Source organism: Sander vitreus, chromosome 5 (assembly GCF_031162955.1).
Source record: "Sander vitreus isolate 19-12246 chromosome 5, sanVit1, whole genome shotgun sequence".
Taxonomy (NCBI): domain Eukaryota; kingdom Metazoa; phylum Chordata; class Actinopteri; order Perciformes; family Percidae; genus Sander; species Sander vitreus.
This window is the reverse complement of record NC_135859.1, coordinates 12,174,609-12,198,566: the sequence shown is the minus strand read 5'-3', so window position 1 is coordinate 12,198,566 and position 23,958 is coordinate 12,174,609. Positions and strand designations below refer to the sequence as shown.

Sequence of the window (23,958 nt, the reverse complement as noted above, 5' to 3'; positions counted from 1 at the left end):
CGTCTCTCGCCCTTCCTCTCTCCCTCTCTCGTCCTCTGCAGGGCAGTTAGCCGCATTAGCTCCCTTGCTGTCCTCAGATGACTCCTCCTCTTCCTCCTCCTCCTCCTCCTCCTCGGCTGTCTGTGTCTCTACCTCCACCACCACGCCGTCCCCCACCCCCCGTCCTCCCCCCTCCTGTGTCACACCAGACGATGCGTTGACTGAGCGGAGGAGAAGAAGAAAGCCTCTCCCAGCCAGCCAGCCGTCCTGCCTGCTGCATGGAAGAGAAGCTGAGGAGGAAGAGGAGCAGAGAGGAGGTGAAGAGCTGTCTGTCTCCTATCTACCTGTCTTACATCCATCCTCCTCTAACTGTATCTGTACTGTCTGTCTGTCTGTCTGGTTGTGTCTGCACTCTGAAACTGTTTCTGTCTGTTTCTTTTTAAATCGGCTGTCCGCCCCTGTTACCTGTCTATCTCTTTATCTACCTGTCTCTCTCTGCTTTCTGTCTGTCTGTTTGCACTGTTGTCTTCCTGCTGCCTGTCTGCCTGCTCAGACTGTCTGTCTTTCTGTCTGTCTCTCTGCTGCAGCTGTACTGTAAACAGCAATAACAATGCTGAACTGGACTGAACTCTGAAACAGACTGAACTCACCTGTTCTACTGGACTCTACTGTACTGGACTGTAGTGGACTTTACTTTACTATAGGTCTACTGGACTCTACTAGACTGTACTGTGCTAGACTATGCTGTACTGTAATATGGTTTACTGTACCCTGATTCTACTTGACTCAACTGTAGCTACTCTAATGTACTGGTCTCTACTAAACTGTAATAGACTTTACTGTAGGCCTACTGGATTCTACTAGACTCCACTGTACTTTGGGGTGGCAGTAGCTCAGTCCGTAGGGCGTTGGGAACCGGAGGGTCGCTGTTCAAGTCCCAGTACGGACCAAAGTACGTACTAGTTCACCTCCTGGGCACTGCCAAGGTGATTTTGAGCAAGGCACCGTACCCCCCCCCCCAACCGCTCAGGGCACTGATACAGCACTGGCAACCCACTCACTCTGACATTTCTCCATTTGTGCATGAATAGGTCCTGAGCATGTGTGTGTGTATTTCAGGCCTGTGTGTAGTGATTTCTAACAAACACAGTGTAAATTGTAATTTCCCCACTGGGGATCAATAAAAAGTATAAATTATAAATTATACTGGACTGTATTATACTAGACTTTACTGTACACGGCTCTACTGTACTTTAATGTACTAAACTGTAATAGACATTCCTGCACTGGACTGAACTCTATTAGAGTCCCCAGAACTTTACCGTACTAGACTCTACTGGACTCTACTAGACTCTACTAGACTTTACTGTACTCTACTAGAGATGGTCCGATACCATTTTTTGCTTCCCAATACCAATTCCGATACCTGAACTTGCATATCGGCCGATACCGAGTCCCGATCCGATACCAGTGTGTCATATATTTTATTATGTTTTAACAACTGTATACTACTATCCCTGTATGGATGTGATATGATTTCTATCTTTGTTGTCGGTCTGGCTCAGGTTAAACTCTTTGTGAAACATGAACAAACACAAACAATGAATGCCACAGAACTTTCTTTTATTATGCAGTTACTGTACTAGACTCTACTGGACTCTACTAGACATTACTGTACTAGACTCTACTGGACTCTACTAGACATTACTGTACTAGACTCTACTGGACTCTACTAGACTATACTAGACTTTACTGTACTAGACTCTACTGGACTGTACTAGACTTTACTGTACTAGACTCTACTGGACTCTACTAGACTATACTAGACTTTACTGTACTAGACTCTACTGGACTCTACTAGATTCTACTGTACTGAACCTTAGGTCTGATTCAGCATATGTCATTGAAATGTAGGAAGAAGTTGGCTAGAACCTTAAAAGTCCTTAAAGTGTGTGAAGGTTCACTTTGAACTCATCTAATGATAAATATCTCAGTAACTTCAGGTCTGTTGATTCTGTCTAGATCTCAGTGATGAAGACCACTGACTTCTTCATGTCACAGCTGTCTTTATTGTTGTAAAAGGTATATAAACGGTAGTGAAGGATATCTCTTTCATCCTCTGGAGATAGCAGAGTTGTTGAAAGAAGAGACAAGCTCCGTTCTGGTATAATGTAACCTACTTGACAGAACTGGACTGGAATCTATTGGGCTCTACTTATTGTACTGTTTAAGATTGAACTAGGTTCGACTGGACTGTAGTGGCTTTGTTCTGGTTTCATAATAATACTAAGTAAGGGCACTCAGAGAGCTCAGACCTCCGCCAAGCCCATGCCCTATCTCCGCGACTCTACTCCAAGCTCCCTCCGGATGTCTGAGCTCCTCACCCTATCTCTAAGTCTGAGCCCAGCCACCCTACGGAGGAAACTAATTTCGGCCGATTGTGTCAGTGATCTTATTCTTTCAGTCACTTGCCAAATCTTGTGAACCTAGGTGAGGGTCTGAACGTAGATCGACTGGTAAATCAAAAGCTTTGCCTTCCGACTCATCTCCCTTTTGAACAACAACAGTCCAGTACAGCACCCACGTCACTGCTGATGACGCACCAATCCGCCGCTCGATCTAATGCTCCACCAAACCCCCTTTAGTGTACGAGAGAAACTTGAACTTTTTCACTGTTAATTGTTGGGCTGTGTTGGTCAACGTTGGGGACATCACACTTATTTTTAATAAGGGGGGCTGGAGGATCCAATTATCAGTATCAAACTGTTCAACCTCCCTGGGACAGTTTATTTCAGGGTGCTGGAAGGGAGGCTGTGACTGACTGTAGAACCTGAGGAGCAATGTGAATTCCATCCTGGTTGTGGGGCAATGGACCAGCTCTTTACCTTTGTTTGGGGGAGGGGGGGAACAAAGTCAAACATGTTCTCAGTGGGTGTTGGGCTCCTTCAGGGTTTTCCCTTGTCGCGCAGAGTGTATTCTGGATGGAGTATTCTATTCTGGCAGGAAAATGTCTAGCCTTTCAGGGGGATAGCCTAATTAAGAATTTGAATAATGTTACTAATGTAATGTTGAACACCAGAGCTCTTGAAAATGTTCATGATAGAAACAGTAAGCACACAGTAAGCAGCTTTAATTAACTTTGTAGGTATTTGAGCCAAAGAGTCCCAACTTTGAGTAATTTATCGTAGACTTTGTGAACCAATCAGGACGGACACTTTTGACTTGTGTTCAGCCGGACATAGAGACCAGACGTCATGGGTTAAGAGAGGAAATGGAACAAATAAAAAAGTGGCTGTGTGAGGTCAATAGCCTACATGAAAGACAAGACAATAACGAAATGAAGTGATGTCATCATGACCCTCCCTCTGGCTCTGGCTGTTTGATGAGTCATATATGTGACTCCCTCCATGTTTGTTAGCTTCATTCAGAGAGACAAACTTCCAGCTGAAGTGAATAATGAGCAACCAGACTGAAAGCTGTTTTTTGTCAGGGATTATGTCTTTTTAGGCAGAATTTAAGCCTGCCTCAGAAGATTATAATTTTATTATTTACAGACACAGACAGAGAATCTTTTATACTCCACACTCCCCTGAAAATGTTGGTTCGTGTTGAGTCATTTTTATTTTTGTGCTGACAAAATTGTATTAGATATGGAATACTGTTTTTCTTTATATGGTAACTTAAAGTCGTTTTAATTTTTTGTATAGTTATAATTTACGAGCGGAATAAGAGGAAGAGACAGAGGAGAGATGAAACTGAGAGGTGTTAGAGCGTCTTAGGTGTGATTGTTATTTTCTCAGTTTGTTGTGCAGGCAGACGAGAAGGTGTGAAAGTGTAATCCTCTAAACCTCTTCTTCCTTCCCATGTTGTAGCTGTTTCTGTGCTGAGCCGACCTCCATCCTGATGATCCATAGTCTCCTCCACCCAACACCTCCAACCTGAACACCCCCCCACCCACCCCTGCTCTCTGAAAGCCCTGACCTCTTTGTTTCCAACATGTTTTACAACATGGATCTGAAACGTTTTGGAGGTGATATCTGCAGGATCCCTGACACTTAAACACTCCGAACTGATCCTACCCTCTTCCTCCGTCAGTCTAACTCTGGCTGGTCAGGACCGTCTCCTCCTAGCCGTAACTTCCTGTCCCGTCCTCCTCTGGACCGACGGCGTCCACCATGTCTGAGGGGCTGCTGCAGGTGGAGATCCCAGACTTCGGCAGCAGTGTGCTGGGTAGCCTGAATGAACAGCGGCTGCTGGGTCACTACTGTGATGTCTCCATCCTGGTGCAGGGCCAGGCCTTCAAGGCGCACCGGGCTGTCCTTGCTGCCTCCTCACTCTACTTTAGAGACCTGTTCAGCTCTGCAGCTGACTCTTCGTCCTCGTCCTCCTCCCAGGCGGTGTTTGAGCTGCCGTCCTCGGTGACGCCGACGTGTTTCCAGCAGATTCTGTCCTTCTGCTACACAGGGCGCCTCAGCATGGCCGCCAGTGAGCAGCTGGTGCTCATGTACACCGCTGGCTACCTGCAAATCCAGAACATCGTGGAGCGAGGCATGGAGCTGATGATGTTGAAGGCCTCCTCCTCCTCCTCCTCACCTCTCTGCTGCGACTCACAGGTGGATTTGGCTACACCCACAGAGCTGTATATAGACCAAATTAATCCAGGTAGAGCACATATAGACTACATATAGCCTAGACCACAATCAAGGTAGACCACATATAGAACAAATATAGAATGAAGGTAACATTCATTAAGTAGAAAGTTTGGTAAATCTGATTTGGAGAAGAATACGAATGCGTTGTTGCATTAAACACACTGACTGTAAAAAAAATCTCCCTCAGACTCGAAGAAGCTCAGTGATCTGCTGAGAGCTGAACTGTAAAAACGTTCCTAACTTTAATTACAGCAGCATATAGTGGACATTAGAGGAACCGCAGCTCATCGCACTTTAAATTTGATTAGTCAGAACCTTCGGTAACACTTTACTTGAAGGTATCGACATAATCGTGACATGACACTGTCATAACTATGACATGACAGTGTCATGAACAAGTCATAAACGTTTATGACGTCTGTCATTAAGTGTCATTCGGTTTTTGTTCATGACAAGTTGACATTGTTTGGGTTGTCTTGATTATGACAACTTGACATTACCAGAAGTTGTCTTTGTCATGACAACTTGACATGAAATTTCTTTGGAGTGTCCTTATTAAGACAACTTTACAACAGGATGACATTATGTCAAGTTGTCATGACCAAGACAACTTCTGGTAATGTCACTTTGATTAATGTCAAGTTGTCATAATCAAGACAACCCAAACAATGTCAACTTGTCATGACAAAAACCGAATGACACTTAATGACAGAAGTCATAAACGATTATGACTTGTTTATAACGTTCATGACACGTTCATGACATGTTCGTGACAGTGTCATGTCATAGTTATGACAGTGTCATGTCACGATTATGTCGATGAGTAAAGTGTTACCGAACTTTCTCTGGCCACACCCCAACTAATGATGTCACAGCTTGTGTTTTTTAAAGTAGTGTAAATGCTTTAAGCAGCAGTTCATGATGAGGCAACACATTGATTATCAGCAAACAGTAATATGTGCAATCTGATGAGAAGTTTCAATACTCTTTATCAGCATCTCTTTTTAACTTTCTAACTTTATTTAAACACACGGATGTATTACAGACAACCTCAGCCGACGAGCTTGGGGGTTTTGACACCCCGATGGTCCAGCAGCACAGCGCCCCCCAGCTGCAGGAGGCCAGTCCAAACCAGCCGTCCCTGAGCCCCGAGGAGCTGCTGCTAGCCGTCAGCAGGATCAAACAGGAGAGAGCCGACACTCCTCCTGCTGAGGAGAACGGAAGAGGAGCAGCAAGAGGAGGAGGAGAGGAGGCCAGGTGAGGAGAAACAGGAGTTCACTTCAGTTCTGTGTGATCATTTTAGGGCATCCTGGTGAACTACAGTAGTGGTTCCTAAACTTTAATTTTGTGACCCCTTAAAAAAGCAAAGTCTAGTTGTGACCCTCTTCCCTGTTTACATAGAGTGTAGCCCCTTTCACACATGCACTGCAAACCTGAATTTATCTAGACATTACCTGGTCGAGCAGTACAGGTGCTGGTCATATAATTAGAATATCATGAAAAAGTTGATTTATTTCAGTAATTCCATTCAAAAAGTGAAACTTGTATGAATGTATACATTCATTCCACACAGACTGATATATTTCAAGTGTTTATTTCTTTTAATTTTGATGATTAGAACTGACAACTAATGAAAACCCCAAATTCAGTATCTCAGAAAATTAGAATATTGTGACAAGGTTCAATATTGAAGACCCCTGGTGCCACACTCTAATCAGATAATTATCTCAAAACACCTGCAAAGGCCTTTAAATGGTCTCTCAGTCTAGTTCTGCAGGCTACACAATCATGGGGAAGACCGCTGACTTGACAGCTGTCCAAAAGACGACCATTGACACCTCGCACAAGGAGGGCAAGACACAAAAGGTCATTGCTAAAAAGGGCTGGCTGTTCACAGAGCTCTGTGTCCAAGCACATTAATAGAGAGGCGAAGGGAAGGAAAAGATGTGGTAGAAAAAAGTGTACAAGCAATAGGGATAACTGCACCCTGGAGAGGATTGTGAAACAGAAACCATTCAAAAATGTGGGGGAGATTCACAATCACAGTGCCAAAGCTACCAGTACCTGGTTTAAGGACCATGGTATCCCTGTTCTTAATTGGCCAGCAAACTCGCCTGACCTTAACCCTATAGAAAATCTATGGGGTATTGTGAAGAGGAAGATGCGATGCTCCAGACCCAACAATGCAGAAGAGCTGAAGGCCACCATCAGAGCAACCTGGGCTCTCATAACACCTGAGCAGTGCCACAGACTGATCGACTCAGGCAAAAGGAGCCCCAACTAAGTATTGAGTGCTGTACATGCTCATACTTTTCATGTTCATACTTTTCAGTTGGCCAACATTTCTAAAAATCCTTTTTTTTTTATTGGTCTTAAGTAATATTCTAATTTTCGGAGATACTGAATTTGGGATTTTCATTAGTTGTCAGTTATAATCATCACAATTAAAAGAAATCAACATTTGAAATATATCACTCCGTGTGTGATGAATGAATATAATATACAAATTTCACTTTTTGAATGGAATTACTGACATAAATCAACTTTTTCATGATATTCTAATTATAAGACCAGCACCTGTATGTGGGAACGCAAATGACTTAATTAGTTGGATTGGACATTAAACGGTCTTTACCCTGCCAGCTCCCTAGTACAAAAACCGTGTAATGTCCTATTGAACCCAAAGTGTGAAAATTTACAGCAAACGAGCGTGTTAAAGACAATTCATGCGGCTCGTACAAAACCCAAAGAAAACAAACATCGGAGGGTGAAGAAGAAGGGTGAATAACATGAAGATGCCACTGAAAATGTCTAACTGGAGAGACAACCAGATTCGGGAATTTCTTTCGGTAAGGACCAACGCAGGAATCCTCAGACAAATTCAAGGAATGGCAAGAGACTCGGTTGTCTGTGACCACATTACGAACCAGCTACGTGGCCGCCGTATAATCTGCGTCGTGTCCTGTCTGCTGCACGCTACCCAGCCACCACCCCTCGCCTAAACCAAACCAGATTATTTCCAGTAAGTAAGAATGCGTCTAACATGGACAATATCCTGTTGTGTATGAGAAAGGTAAACTCCGGATTGTGTCGGGACCTGTATCCTCGGAATTCATATGTGAAAACGGCTTATGTCTACCAGCTGTGACCAGTTTAATCAAAGACTGACCTAAAGACCAGGGTCCGCATGCAACCCAAAATGTATGGCCATACAGTATGCACCATACAGTGTATGCCAACAAGCATGCAGAACATGTTGTGCAGACATCCTCCACACATGTCTGTTTGTAGACTATATCCAACCGTTTAGATGTGATTGGACAACACTCCGTATTAATATGTTAATTTCAGTTAAACCCCAGCCTTTAGACTAAACATATCTAAACCCAGCCTGAGTCTGGTCCCTGAAACAAGGAACTGAGAGGACCTGTGAAGACCTCTAACTTACAGCTCTGACACAAAAGTACAGTTAACAGACAACTATTACTTGTGGTATAATAAATAATTTTTGCATCAAAAGCAAAGTACACATTTAGAATACAGAATGCTGTCTCTTCCTGGTCTATCTTGTCTTTGTTGTTCTGTCCTCAGAGTGGACATTTCTGGGGACCTGCAGTCCTCCAGGAGCAGTGCTCTGTGTTACCTGGGCGCAGGGGGAAGTTTGGTTCCGGGGCTGCAGTCCTATCTGCTGGCGAATGGGGGGCGCTCCAGTCCAGGAGGTTCCAGCCTTCCCACAGACTCCCCTCCCTCTCAACCCCCCACCGAGGAGGAGCTGGAGGAGGATTACTACGGGCACACCATCCACTCCGGACTTTATCAACACATTTACGGACATCCGGGAAACCCCTACCGTAAGTTACATCATAGTATGATCCCATTCATCTGTGCTCCCAGTGTGGAAGTTCATTAACCACAACATTTACAGAATGAGTACAAAACTAATCTTAGTGGTGATCCCTCTATAAGTTCAGCAGACAGATTCATAGGCTCACAGAGTTTTAGAGAACAAACTCGGACGGACTTGGTAATTGAGTTCCAGACGAATTATGTGTCACACACACCAATAGCGTAGGACAAGCATCAAAACACCTGCACCCATTTAGCCCTTTTTGAACCAATAGTTTCAGGAACTTTGGAACCAGAGGAACTGAACTTAAAAACAAAACTGGGAACTAAAGTCACTTTCAGGCAATACCATCTGTGTTTGTGACACATCTGTAGAACCGTGAAGATTAGGCAAATTAGTCCAATTCTGTATTAAAACAAAATGAAACCAACAACATAACTTTGTTTTTAAAGTAGATAAACATTAAGAAAATAAATCCAGAAATATTTGTCCTTCCCCCTAATGTTGATACAACAAAGTAGATGGTAGATACTAGCACTCACCCAGTGCGTCTTTGACTGTTTGAATGAAGGTGAACACAAGTTGTAGTAGCCTGAGGTTTGTGTTTGACCAATTAGTGAGGACTTTTGGGGGGACAGTAACTTTATTTAAATGCTGATAGGTTCCTGAGTTTCTAAAATAGTTCCTGGTCCATTAGAAAGTACTACACCCACGGAGCATCCTGGTAACAAGTTAAGGTTAAGATACATACCATGTAACTGCTATGTCCCGGTTTGGTTCTGTACCCTTACCAGTCCTTCCGGAAAAATTTAGTTTTTTTTGTGATTGTTAAGGGCAAAAATCCTTGATTATGCGGCACGTTTTCTTAAAAAATGCGATGGAATATGCGGGATATTTATGCAATTTTATGTGATGAAATTGCGGGAACTTGCAAAAATTGCGGGAACTTGCAAAAATTGCGGGAACTTGCAAAAATTGTGGTTTCATCATGGCTTCATCGTGGGGTTTGCAGCTTTTCGATGATGTTCACGTCGTGTAATTACATCACTTCATAACGTTCCCACGGCAACAGGGGAAAATGGCTGCTCTTGTGTGAAGTAAACGCAACATTTTTCAACTTTCTGCTAAGATATATGGGACTTTTTTGCAACAAAAATGCGGGGATTATGAAATCATGCAAGCCTGCATATTTTGCTCGTCAATTTATGCGGCGAAAGTGCGGCGTATTTCAAAAAATGCGGCCCCCGCATAAATATGTAGACTTTGGCTGATTATTATGGGGTGCCGTTTGTAAAGCGGCTCACGCTGAAAATAACAGCAACATTTTGTCACATTTAGCTTCAAACAATGTTTTAAAAACTGGTATGAATTTTTGAGGGTCACTTTTTTGCACATTTACAACAATATTTGTCAACTTAGAGATATTTTAAATAGTTAAATCCAAATATTAAATGTTACACCTAAATGTTAAATTTAAATCTAAATCTAAATGTTAAATCTAAATCTAAATGTTACATCTAAATGTTAAATCTAAATGCTAAATCTAAATGTTACATCGAAATATTAAATGTTGAATCTAAATGTTAAATGTTAAATCTAAATGTTTTGAGATGCATTTTGAATGTGCATATTAGTTAAATATTTTGTTTCACCCAAAACATTTAGATTTAACATTTAACATTTAGATTCAACATTTAGATTTAACATTTAAATTTAACAATTAGATTTAACAATTAGATTTAACAATTAGATTTAGATTTAATATTTAGATTTAACATTTAGATTTAGATTTAAATTTAACATTTAGATTTAGATTTAGCATTTAGATTTAACATTTAGGTGTAACATTTAATATTTGGATTTAACTATTTAAAATATCTCTAAGTTGACAAATAGTGTTTTAAATGTGCAAAAAGGTGACCCTCAAAAATTCATGCCAGTTTTTTAAACATTGTTTGAAGCTAAATGTGACAAAATGTTGCTGTTATTTTCAGCGTGAGCCGCTTTACAAACGGCACCCCATAGATTATGCATTGAATTATGCGATCGCATAATCACGTTTTTCTGGAGGGACTGCCTTACTCCATTTTCTGTTTGATGACGGGTCCGGTGTGTACTGCATCCATCAATTGAAACAAACAGACCTCAGCACTCGCGGACTTATAAGACAACTTTTATTTATTTTTTTATATATGTATATAGCGTATTAGAACTGTGCACCTTACCTTGCACTACGTATTTGATTCCATGTTGTTACATTTCTTTTACGTACATGTTGGCACTGGATAAATTAGTTGCTTTTAATCTCGTTGTACATGTGTATAGTGACAATAAAAGGCATTCTATTCTATTCTTTCCTGGAACAGCGCGAGCGACGCGCAGTTCAAATTAATAAACAAGAGACTGATTATTGCTGTTTATGAGTTCACTAAAATATAAAACTGTTTTCTACACAGTTATCAGGAAATAGGCAGTGGGGCTTTTGCTTGTCAGAGCATCGGCACAAGTCATTATAATAATGCTAATTTAGCTAACTTTAGCTATCAAAAATAACAGTCTGTGGTTAGGAAAGACTAGGATTGCCGCTATTTGTTATAAATCAACCTGTGATTAGGGCTGTACGATACCACTGTCAGCTAATCTCATTCAGTTGTACAGCAGGGATACAGTAGTGCACAGAATCCCCATAGTTACCATATATTGATCGCCGTTGATGGCGTTCACTCGCGGAGAGTTGTCCGTCGCAGGCAAAGTGACGCTCCCCGCGTGAAAAGCCCTTAACGCAGTCAGAGTTTTCTGGGAGCAACGTCTAGTGGACATCAGAGGTAGTGCAGTATAAGACACTCAAGTATAAGCTTCAACACTCTTTGTTTGTTTGTTTGTTTAATATTTTTGTAATTACACCTCATGGTTATGCCAAACACCCCTTCTTTCCATTTCTTATTGGTCCAGTCCAAGAGAAGATGGAGATGCTGTCCCTCCCATTGGCCAACGAGCGTCGGCCCTGCGTGCTGGTTGGTCGGGACAACATGGCACTCCCTGCCAGTCTGATTAGTCAGATTGGGTATCGCTGCCACCCGTCGCTCTACACTGAGGGAGACCCGGGAGAGAAGGTGGAGCTGGTGGCAGGTAAAACCTGTCTAGACGTAGAGCATTATATTTTACACTTAAATAAAAGGTGAAAAGTGAATTCAGTGCACAAGGTAGTAAATAAGCAGTGATTTTAGACACAGCATCAAGGCTTTTCACACTGCATATTGTTAGCCCACGGCTATCCTTAGCCTTAACTTAGCCCCTTTTTTACACACACATTGTTTACCCAGGGTTAGTCTGGATCAGCGTAAGTACATTTCCAGGATAAAGCCTGACTTCTGTCGCGAGATGTCCCTCACCTTCTGCTCTCTGTGTGTGGCTGTTCTCAAAGTCCCTATGGGAAACAACAACAAACTTCGAGCTAGCAAGCCACATTCTAAAAATGGCAAGTTTTGAAGAAAATGTGGATCGTGCAATAAGGCAGGCCGGCTTGGTTCTTTCGGTGAATGATTGTAAAGATTTTCAAAGAATATGTTTACGGAATATATTATCTAACTGGGACGTTTTGGGAACGATTGGTGCTGACGAAGTACACACGGCGATACACTGGTAAGAGCAAATAGAGAGGCAAAGTCCCTCCCCTTCTGATGGACCACCATGGGACCTTATTACGGAAAAAATATGTACTGTAGTGAATCGGGAGAGACTAATTATTTTTTGATCCCGTTTGAATTGAGCCATGAATTACACATGATGTCGTCAGTTTCAAAGATAATTTTCCGAGTCAAGAAGGTCTCAGTTTGTCGTAAAACTGTTGGAAGTATAAAGGCTCTTATACACTAGACACAGCCCAGCTGGCGCATACAAATGTGACGTCATGGAATCGCCGTGACTATTTATACCCGTGCTGGTGCTCACGACACTAGTTGCAGTCTTCTCCTGAACAGAGGTGGCACTAATGAGCAAAGGCTACCGACGTTCTTTCTACGGACTAGAAGAAGAAGAAAAAATGAGCTACTTGGTCGGATCAAGCCTTTCATTCAACATAAAATAACTCATCTTAACCCAGTAAGTTTACAAGAGAGACTTGTAGTCACTGTGTGAGTCCTGGCATCCGGTTGTCGGCGAACTCGTTCAGGCCTCCCGTTTCCGTTTTGTCGCGCGCCGCTGAAAAAAAAAGAGCCGTGTGCGACCTCTGCTCGCGCGCCATAAATGGCGCGCCGGCAGGATGTTACGTCATTTTGACGTCATGATGGCGCGCGCCACCTTGGATGCGGCTAGTATAATTCACGTTTAAGGCTTCCTGCACACTGCTTGCGTGGCGTGAACGTGGCGTTTCTGTTGCGTGTCAGTTGCGTGGCATTTTCTGTCTTTGCACACCAAAAACGTGTCTGACGCAGCGCTGCTGCTAGCCTTGTCTGATACATGTCTGTTTCCCATTGATAAAATGAAATAATAGCGTATTCTTTATTTTGTCAATATTTTTGTGTGATTACAGCAAAGACAACGTCGGCAGTATTGACAGCAAATAGGCTACAGAATATTTCGTTCTGTATTGACAGGTGCAATATTTGAAAATCGATTATTATTATTTTTTTAATTACATTTATATCTGTATTTATGTCAAAACCTAGAGACTTTCAAACATCAAAATGTAATTTATTAAATGTATTCGTGTCACAATGACATATAAACATCTTTTCCTATTCTATTTTGCCTGGAAACGCTTCCAACACGCTTGCATGTCACGTGAAAAATAGGCTTTGGTCCTATTTCTAGCATGCACGCGTTTTTTGCCTGAGACGTGCGTGTCACGCAGGCAGTGTGCAAACCCGAACCTGTTAACATGGGAGCCGAAATAAAAACGCAGACAGTGTGCAGGAGGCCTAAGACAGTCGGCCTAAGTGAAATTACGTAAATAGAAAGACTAATGTAAAGTTACTCACCCAAGCAGCGGAGCTTCTTCTTCGTTCTTTTGCTTCATGGCTGATAAAAAGACGCTGGATAAGTAAGATAACATACATTCTGGGATAGAAATTAAAAATGCTCTGGGTTGTTTGCATTTCTTTAAACTATGGCTATGGCGTTAACGCGTTAATCGCAATGCGATTATATTTTAATATATATATATAATATTTTTTAATCGCATGCCAGCATTTATTAATTTATTTTACACTTCACTCGGCTTTGCGTCGTGCCTAACAGGCTACTATTTTGACCCTTTGCAGCACCGTTAATTATCATCAAGCTGCCACTTCCTCCTAACACATCCTGCTGCTGCAGGCTGCAGGCACGATGGAGAAAGACAGCAGCAATGAAATCCTGAATGGCGCTTTTTATTTTCCAAAACTCCCAGACGGCTCGTAGACAAGTCGAAAGCCATGTGCACATTGTGTAAAGCCGAATTAAAATATCACTGAAGCACGTCAAGCTTGAGCTACCACCTACGGAGCTAAGCATAGTAGTACAGTTAACGTGATGCTAGACCACCGGTCCTTATGGGGCGGGGGAGAGTTGAATGTTCGGAAATAAGAGGTTGCTGTGGCCCGCCGTACAGGTTAGTTTGACCAGCGGGCAGCAGCTGTGGCCGGAGCAGGCAGCAGCGGTGGCCGGAGCGAGCAGCTGCAGCGGCCGGAGCGGGCGATCACAGGGGGACACCCTCAGCAGTGAAACGCGAACGGGGGCTGGAGTATAACCTAGCTAGGTGGAAAGCTAACGCTAGCCGGCCACCTGTTCCATCAATCCTGCTTGCAAGTGTCCGCTCATTAGACAAAAACTGGACTACATCCAACTTCAACGAAACTCCCAACGCGAGTTCAGAGACTGCTGTGTTTTTGTTGTTGTGGAAACAACAGTGTACCGGACTATCCAGCCTGGTTCTCTGTCGCCGGGTAAGAGTGGAGATGGGCTGTGTTAACACGGACTTGTGCAGAAATGAGCTGCTCATTAACCGGTGATCACTGGACGTCAGTGAGTAATCATTATTATATAAAAAAACATAAAACATTATTTAGGCGTTACTAAACACTATATTGACTCTAGTAAGGATAGGGATTTTTAGTTTTTTAGTTAGGTACTTGGAGGAATTGTGCAATAATGACAGATTCACACATTTTTCTTTGTTTACAGTAAATAAATAATTACAAATCTTAAAATCAAGTTCATAAAGTAACTTTCTTTGCATTCATTTCATTCCCAATCAAGATACACTGGTAACAATTGCTTTTGATTGTTAATATGTACTTAAAAACTGTTCTGAAATGCTAAATAATAGAATTTTAATCATGTGATAAAATATGCGATTAATCACGATTAACTATAGAACTTCAGCGATTAAAAAAAATGAATCATTTAACAGCCCTACTTTAAACCAATCACACTCGTCATGGGCGGCGCTAAACTCCAGACGCAGCGATGTTGGCTCTGCAATATACTGTAGTCTCGGGAAGGAACGTGTTACAGTGTGTGAAAAGACCTTTCCTGTTCTTTAAGTTTGTTGTCATTGTAACACAATTCTTAGGAAGGTAATTAAACACAAAACTGTCTGAAAGAGCTAAAAGAGGGTCAGACATACTGATATGTATATATGTGTGTGTGTGTGTGTGTGTGTGTGTGTGTGTGTTCAGGTTCAGGTGTTTTCATGACACGAGGTCAGCTGATGAACTGTCACCTGTGTGCCGGAGTCAAACACAAGGTGCTGCTCAGGAGACTGCTGGCTACGTTCTTTGACAGGTGAGCTGGAATCTGTTTTCAGAGATCCTGGACGTGGTTAGCCTAGCTTAGCATAGACTGGGAGCAGAGGGAAACTATTAGCCTGAATCTGTTGAAAGTTCCAAAATACACCTCTGAAGCTCACTTACATGCTCAGAGAAAGGTTTAAAATGACTTGTTCATGTTCTCTGATGGCATCCTGAAGTGGGCCATCAGAAATGACAGATGCGTATAATTGCTTATAAAATCTTGTTAACGTGAAACATGCCCAAACAGATGTGAACAAAAATGAAGCCAATATATCCCGAATACGGGCACCGCCATGTTGCTAATTTGAAACCTGAGTCTGACGTTTCACCTCGTTTTTATAGCATCAAATAAGTAAGTAAAACCAAATTTATCAGAAGAGGACTACTTTGATTTTTGAACAGGCAGGGATTTATGTCGTATACCGCAACCAGCCACCTGGGGCGGTCCTTTTGCCATCACTTTTGGGGAGCTGTATTGTTGTCTTATCTTTATATACAGTCTATGGTTGTGATAGATCTGTGTATTCTAGATATGGGCAGTAAGCTGTTAGCCTATCTGATTGGTTGAATAGTTTAACCTCCACCAAATAGTCAACAAAGCTGAAATATTATCTACCTGTAAACATGCCTAACATAAAAAAGAGGCTATACATTATCAACCATATGTCACACACAGACGGTCTGACATCATCAGACGTCATGTGACATCATCAGACGTCATGTGACATCAGGCTGTGTTATATATTCCAGAACATTCTGACTCTCAACCAGCTGCTGTTTTACATAACTGCTCTGTCACATCATTGTCTGGGTGAAAGGGAGGGGGGTAATCTAAAGCTCAGTATAGGTGCTGATTGGGTTGTTATGGTATCCATAGAAACACTCTGGCCAATAGCTGTGGGACAGGGATCCGCTCCTCTACCAATGATCCGAGCCGAAAGCCTCTGGACAACCGAGTGTTAAACACCGTCAAACGTAGGACACACACACACAAATATATATATATACACACACACACACACACACACACACACACATGGATGTATGTCTTTTTACTGTATTTTGTAAATACTGAGACATTTCCTCCCCCCCCCCTCCTCCTCCTCAGTCTACTGTCAGAACTTTGCTCCTAATTTTAAGGAGAGTGAGATGAATGTCATTGCGGCCGACATGTGCACCAACGCCCGAAGAGTCCGTAAACGTTGGCTCCCCAAGATCCAGTCTCTCCTTCCCGACAGCCTCCCTACCTCCTCCCACCCCCGCAAGGCTAAGAGGGGAGGAGGAGGTCAGGGTGGAGGAGGTCAGGGAGGGGAAGCGGCGGTGCAGCGCAGCTGCAGCCCCTTCGAGCTGGACCTGCGGCAGCTCGGCGCGTCCTACCTCGGACTGGAGGCTCCGCTGTACGCCGAGCGACGCGAGAGGGAGGCAGCGGGGGAGAAAGAAAGAGAGAAGGAGGCCCCAGCCGCCCTCCTGCCTCACCTGCAGTTCGCCGTGTCCCGTGGGGCAGGAGCAGGAGCGGGTCAGGCGGAGGAAGAGCTGATGGGCGGCGAGGCAGACGGGGGAGGGAGGCTACAGACTGATCAAACCCCAGACCTCCCAGTCTCCCTGTCCTCCTCCGCTTCTTCCTCCTCCTCCTCCTCCTCACATCCCTCCCCTCAGCCTGCAGAGCCCGCTCCTCCTCACAGGGGATTGGCCGACACAGAAGAGAGGGGGGCGGAGGCTCTGGAAGACAGCCAATAAGCTTTCTATTGCATCTGCCTACCTGTATGTAAATAACACAATAGCTACCTGTCCCCCCCCCCCCATCTCTCTGTCTGCCTCTACCTGGGACAGAAAGTCGAAAGTCCTCCTGTCTACCTTTCTGTCTGCCTCTACCTAGGTAAGACAGTTATCCTGTCTGTCTGTCTGTCTGTCTGTCTGTCTGCCTCTACCTGGGACAGACAGTCCTCCTTTCTTCCTGTCTGTCTCTACCTGTCTGTCTGCTTCTACCTGGGACAGACAGTCCTCATTTGTCCCTGTCTGTCTCTTCCCCTACCTCACTACCTGTCCACCTGTCTACCTCTCTGCCCCCTATTTTGTCTACCTTTCTGTTTGACCTACCTCTGTCTGTCTGTCTGCTCCTTTACCTGGCTGTCCTCCTGTCTGTCTGTCTGCTCGGCTCAGCTGCATGTTAACAGCCTCCTGCAGTCCAGCACACAGGCCTATAGCAAAAGGACTGATGATTATGATAATATTCAATCTGATAACGACAATAAAGCTTCTTAATAATCAGATTAATGTCTTTGTGTTTTCTGTATGATCTGAATTGAAACTTTTAAAAGTGTGGACCTCCTGATGTTTCCTACAGCGCCACCCTCAGGACAAACTGCACATGTTCAGATAGAACAGATAAATCAGCAGATTGTCTCTGTAATGAACTCTGCAGCCTGAAGGGGGCACTGAAAAGACTTCAAATTCTTTTGAATACAGTTTCAGGAAATCTGTCTTTTACTTCAGACTAATTATTTGCTTAGCATATATTAAAAAAAAATGAAGAAACGTCAGATAAAGGCTGATTCATCCTGCAGACGTCCTGCACTGTGTTTAACCTGCTGCTTTAACACCATGGACAGACCTGAGCAGAGTTCAGACCCGCAGGGCGTGTGTGACACGTTTTACAAAGGTGAGTAGCCTATCCCTTCTGGTATATGGGATTATTTGAAAATATGTATTACAGTTTTTCTTGATTGCTTTGACCTGCTTAAAGAACATGACGTGAAAATTACACATGAAGTGTAGGAAGGTGCTATAGCCTACCAGCAGGGTGTCTCAGTCGACTCCTCACCATGCTGTCTGCTGGAGAGACAGGGACATCACTGCTGGAGGCAGGGTCAGCCTGTCGGACAGGCAGCTCCACAGGACCGCCTCTCAATCCTGAGCGCAGGATTATACAGGTCTCCGCCCAATCAGTGCTCTCCCTCTGAGGACGGACATAACAACAACACATACCACAGTGCTTATCTAGGTTTGCTTAGCTTATTTTACCCTAGTCTGTAACTGCAGTATGGCTCTGGAGGTTTGTATTGTTTAAGTTGCCAGAACTTTCTTAAATTAAATGATGAAAAAACTGAGGTGGTTGTTTTTGGAGCAAAGGAGGAACGATTAAAAGTCAGCACTCCGCTTCAAACGATAATGTTAAAAACAACAGACAAAGCCAGAAATCTTGGTGTAGTCATGGACTCAGACCTGAACTTTAACAGCCACATTAAGACAATTACAAAGTCAGCCTATTACCACCTTAAAAATATATCAAGGGTTAAAGGACTTATGTCTCAGCAGGATTTGGAAAAACTTGTCCATGTTTTTATCTTCAGTAGACTTGACTGCTGTAACGGTGTCTTTACAGGTCTCCCTAAAAAATCAATCAGACAGCTGCAGCTGATTCAGAACTATGCTGCTGCTCGAGTCCTCACTAAGACCAAGAGAGTGGATCACATCACTCCAGTTCTGAAGTCTCTACACTGGCTTCCAGTGCCTCAAAGAATTGATTTCAAAATACTTTTGCTGGTTTATAAATCACTAAACGGTTTAGGGCCAAAATACATTTCTGATCTGCTGCTACACTATGACCCACCCAGACCTCTCAGGTCGTCTGGGAGAGGCCTGCTTGTTGTCCCCAGAGTCAGAACTAAACAGGGGGAAGCAGCGTTTAGTTTTTATGCTCCACATATCTGGAACAAACTCCCAGAAAACTCCAGGTCTGCTGCAACTCTCAGTTCTTTTAAATCAAGGCTGAAGACCTATCTTTTTGATGTTGCCTCTCTTTAAATAACTGTTCATTTCTTATACTGAAGCTGCATTGTTGACACTGTATAACAATCTATATAAGCATATAAAGAGAAATTCCTATTTTATCTGCTTTTATATATTGAACTGTTTTAACTGCTCTTCAATGTTTAATTTCTTATACTGCACTGTGACTTTATTTTCTCGTATTTTATCTGTTTTTAATTTTTTAATCTGTTTTCATGTAAAGCACCTTTGAATTGCCCTGTTGCTGAAATGTGCTATACAAATAAAGCTGCCTTGCTTTGCCTTAAACACACAGGTAGTAAAACAGAGCTGCTGTTCGGTCTCAAAATGGAAATTAGGTTTGATACTATCCGTTCTATGCTATTTATTTAATTCTGCATCAGAACTTTGTTTACATGTAGCTTTTTGCACTCATTCATCTCATTTTCAGCCTCAAAGTCAGGTGAATTCTGCAGAATCTGCTTCTCCAGAATCAGTTAGAGCTGGAGTCACAAAAAAAACATTTCCTGATGAGAAATCCCCCTCTGCTGATCCATTCAACCTTAAAGTTACTAAACATGCTTTAGCCATCTTTTCATTTCTGTGTTGTTAGTATGTATAACGTGAAGAGGTTATCACTGCCCTCTGTAGTAAAATTCAGTTCAATACTGTAAGGGAACAGTGTCTACTTATTGTACCATGCACGAATTGTTAGTTACTCTGGTTAACAGCATCTGCCTAACAGCAAATTGTAGAAACGGGTACAAACGTCTGGTACCTGCTGATGTACTGTATATGGACAAAAAAAAGTTCAGTTTCTCAGCCAGCATATTGGCATCCTCATCCAGTGTCTGTAGCGAGGTGTTTGTAATGTAGTGGTGTTCCTGTTCTTGGTTGTGGTCCTCGCTATGGTCAGGTACCATGAGAAGCAACAGATCCAACATCCAGCGGGTCTGAGCCATGTGAATGGAACTGACCTGGGCGGAGAGGAAACACAAAAACTCAAGCGAAGCACCTTGTAACATTAAAGCAAACAAACACATTCATTAAATACATAACATAGTAAATGTGGTTATTTTTGGTCACATATACGAGTTGCTAAGACACAACATCTTAAGAGTGTTTTTTTCATTTGGATGTATTAGCTATGCAATATCTGAGCATCACATTCATAGAGCTGATGTGTTTGCTCCAAAACACTTGAGAAACATGAGAACATAGAAATGCAATTAAGTGACATTGTAGTTTTGAAACATTTTTCAAAATGTGTGTTGACTAAACCTGGTTGGTACTGACCTCCTCACTAAGTCTCTAAGACAAAAAAAAAAAAAGTGTAATCTGAAAAAAATGTTGTTTTCCAGCTTGGGGCAGCACACAACCGTTTTTATCAAATTGTACGTAAACTAAACAGTGTCTATGTGTGCATAGGGCTGTCACAATTTTAGTTGACAATTGTAATACAAATAATTGTGATTAATGATTTGTCTATTTCTGTTCATTTTATGCCACACAGCAGTGCTGTTTTCTTTGGCTTTGCAACTAGACCTTAATCCATGTTGTTCATTTCAATGGCTACTCATCGAAATGTTGCTGTTGTAGGCAAAGGAGTGTCAATTCATCTTCAAATAACTGAAACAATATTTCACCTTTCACTCTGCTGCGCATAGATGTATTTTAAATAGTTTGCGGACACAAACTAGGCAAACATTTTGAAACCATTTATAATTGTATCACTGCATTTGCTCTTTAAATAAAAAACAAACAACAACAAAAAAAAACGTCACAAACATAAGCAGCATAGACAATCCATAACATTAAAAATTGTTTATTTCAAATCAAACCAAAAAATATTCAAACTTACAAGGACATGCTAAAACATAATGGACATAAATACAATTAATACAATAAATACAATGAACACAGGTGACAATGACGTCAGCCGATGTATTCGATAAGCTGTTGGAGTTGTTCACAATTCTGCACGACCGCTGGCAATGACAGCAGAGTCTGCATGGAGGAAATGAAGACAATCATTACCTCAAATATCCACACATACAGTATTTACACTCTTGACAGAAGGCGGAAAAAAAAAACAATATGAACCTCACCGCTCTGACTTTATTGATCACTTTGTTTGTTTTGGTTTTTTTTTTAAGATTATGTTTTGGGGCTTTTCCGCCTTTAATCGACAGGACAGCTAGGTGAGAAAGGGGAGAGAGGGGGGGGACATGCAGGAAATCGTCACAGTTCGGACTCGAACCTACTGTGTCCAAGTATATGTGTGCCTCTCTACCCACATCATTTGCTGTGAGAGACATTACAACATCGTGAACCAGCTTGATAATAATTGCCACCAGAAGTATGGCAATTATACCACACTTCTTCTCTTTTATTACATATGAAGAATAAACAGATGCTTTTATGTCTACTACAGTATATCAAGCCGATAGTTACCGATGTCTTTTTGCTCTATGGAGGAGTTTGAACTCTGGCCTGCTCCCCCTCCTGAAGACTCAACTTCAGTCTCTCCACCTACAGATAAAACAATCAAAGAGACCTGTTATAGAACCTGAAGTGTTTGCTCAATTATAACCTAAAACGTATTATAACTACACTGTTATCTGGCAATTCTCACAACATAAAGTGAAAGGACCATACCTCTCAATAACTGGATCGTCTCTTCCATGAAATGTACCGGGTTAGCTGACTGGCTACCAGCTTTCCTCAAATTGTCCTGCAGGAATTAAGACTCCATATTTGATTGCTGGAGAGAACAGCGAAGCTCAACCACCTCCTTCTGCAATTCCTGTGAAAAAATTAACAAATAAAAATAAAGTACTACATTTAGCCAACTGTATGAGTGTTTAGGCTGAGTTGATGCTTAAGCTCAAACACCTCCGCCTCGTGTCTGTTGTTTGCAGCCTGCTGCTCCACCCGCAGGCCAGAGCTGGAAAATGCATCAGCTAATGTTGGAAACCAAAGACTACATTTTTTTTTTTTCAAGCTTTTTTGAAAAAGCTTTTTCTTTCAAATCGACTGTCGCTTTCGCTTGTGCATCCTGCCCTCTAGGCTATACAATGCGAAAATGGAAAGATATAGAAAACAATATAGAGACTTTCCCAGTTCAAACAACATTAGGAGACCAAGGGAATAAATTACATCAAAACAGCAAAAATGATATCATCAAATAAACACTGAGTATTTAATACATTAAAATATTAACCTGCCCGGCCCTAGACCACAACTTCAAGCCCGGAACCACTGATGCAAGATTTAGACAAGAGCATAACAGCGTTATGCACTTTGACCCAAGGGGGTGTATTCAAGACTTTCAGAGAGTTAAAATAAATAGCCTATTTTTACAGGTATTTACAAGTTAGAGACTATTATGAAAAAAAGATCAGACCGGGAATGTCCGAGGAGGTCAATGCAGTCATTAATATCTTGATTAATGCATATAAACAGGATAGTAAAAAAATAATTTCAAAATTAAATCAGGGCTTTCAGAAACAACAAGGAAACAATACAGAATAGTTCAATTAAAATGGGAAAAAGAGTTAGAAACAGAAATATCACAGGAGGGTTGCCAACTAATTTGGAAAACACAACACTCAACAAGTTCCAAAAGGTGGAGAGAATTTGGCTGGAAAAATCTGATTCGCTTTTTCATCACACCCCAAATTAAAAGTAAAACATCCCAATCACAACAACAGTGTTGGAGGCAGTGTGGACAAAAGGATGCCAGTCACTCCCACATCTTTTGGACCTGCCCGAAAATCCAAATGTTTTGGACTAAAATATGCATAAGTTTAAACAAGATTTTTGGATACACAATACCTTTAATTAATAAATGACTGGTATCTGTGTATGCTTTTGTGTATTGCCTGTAAAAAAAAAAAAAAAGCGATTACAAAGAATTGGTATAACCCTGAGCCTCCGAGCCTCAAACAGTGGATGGACATTATCAAGGAGATCTATACAATGGGAAGGATAATTTTTTCCCTAAGAGCTGGAAGAGCCAGCTTCATCAGAAAATGGGAGAAATGGACCCTCTTTTTGTCGGACGATATGGATGCTTTTGAATTGTGATTGTTGGTAATCATTTAACACGAGGGATCATGTAACGCTAACTTTTTTTTTTTTTGAGTCTGAGGAGGAGCATAGGATGCAGGAGCTGGTGGAGAGGCAGCAGAACAAGATGAGGGCCTACAAGCAAGGGCGTAAATCCCAGGGGGGTCGGGGGAAGGGGGGGGGGGGGTAATGATAGAAATATCATTAAAACAATGCTGTGTATTGTAAATAACATAATGATGTATACTTAAAATATCTGTGTAAGTAGTAAAACAATACAAACCCCAAAAAATGCTTTTTAAGTTTAGAAACATTTTGAGTCCCCCCTCACTTGCCTCACAGTGGTTTGGTCCACTGCCTGCTGTATGTCAGGATCTGCACTAGACTCACAGTCACAGTCACATCGGGTAGTGACAGGAATGTTGTAAGTAGGCGGTTCAAGGCTACTTTATATATAATATAATATAGTACATTATAGTTGTGTTTTGCTGAATATGAAGTTAAGTGGCAGATCAGTTAAATATATATCCTCTGTCCCAGACGAAACCTAATATTTATGTGGAGGACGCAAGATCATTTTATAATTATAATATGACCGCGTGGTGAACCTATGAACCTAACTCATATTTAGACATCTGACGTTAAAGATTTGTGTTGTTGTTGCCCAGATAAAAACAGGCATAAGATCCTTTTTCAGTACACCAAAACGCCAAGTAAGTACAATAAGTCCTCATGTCAAGACAATTTGGTATCATCTTTATAAGAATGGGTGCTTATGGAAACACTAACGTCACTATGTCACAGGCAAAGGAGACAGAAAGAACTGAGGAACAGGGAGACCAGGGACAGTCAGGTGGAGAGTCTCAGG

The 23,958-nt window shown here is 42.1% G+C and overlaps 1 protein-coding gene and 1 long non-coding RNA gene across 2 annotated transcripts; both read left to right on the top strand.

The window, feature by feature from the left end:
• Positions 1-4,013: 4,013 nt before the first annotated feature.
• Positions 4,014-17,485, top strand: LOC144517595 (nucleus accumbens-associated protein 2-like). The gene is made up of 7 exons (XM_078249681.1): positions 4,014-4,592; positions 5,677-5,888; positions 8,223-8,482; positions 11,431-11,607; positions 15,138-15,243; positions 16,129-16,226; positions 16,360-17,485. Exons 1-7 carry the CDS (start codon positions 4,155-4,157, stop codon positions 16,986-16,988), a joined length of 1,920 nt encoding a protein of 639 aa, XP_078105807.1. The 5' UTR covers positions 4,014-4,154; the 3' UTR covers positions 16,989-17,485.
• A 5,824-nt stretch (positions 17,486-23,309) lies between these two features.
• Positions 23,310-23,958, top strand: LOC144517594 (uncharacterized). The gene is made up of 3 exons (XR_013501950.1): positions 23,310-23,514; positions 23,759-23,803; positions 23,895-23,958. It is a non-coding gene; the product is annotated as an uncharacterized LOC144517594 (long non-coding RNA).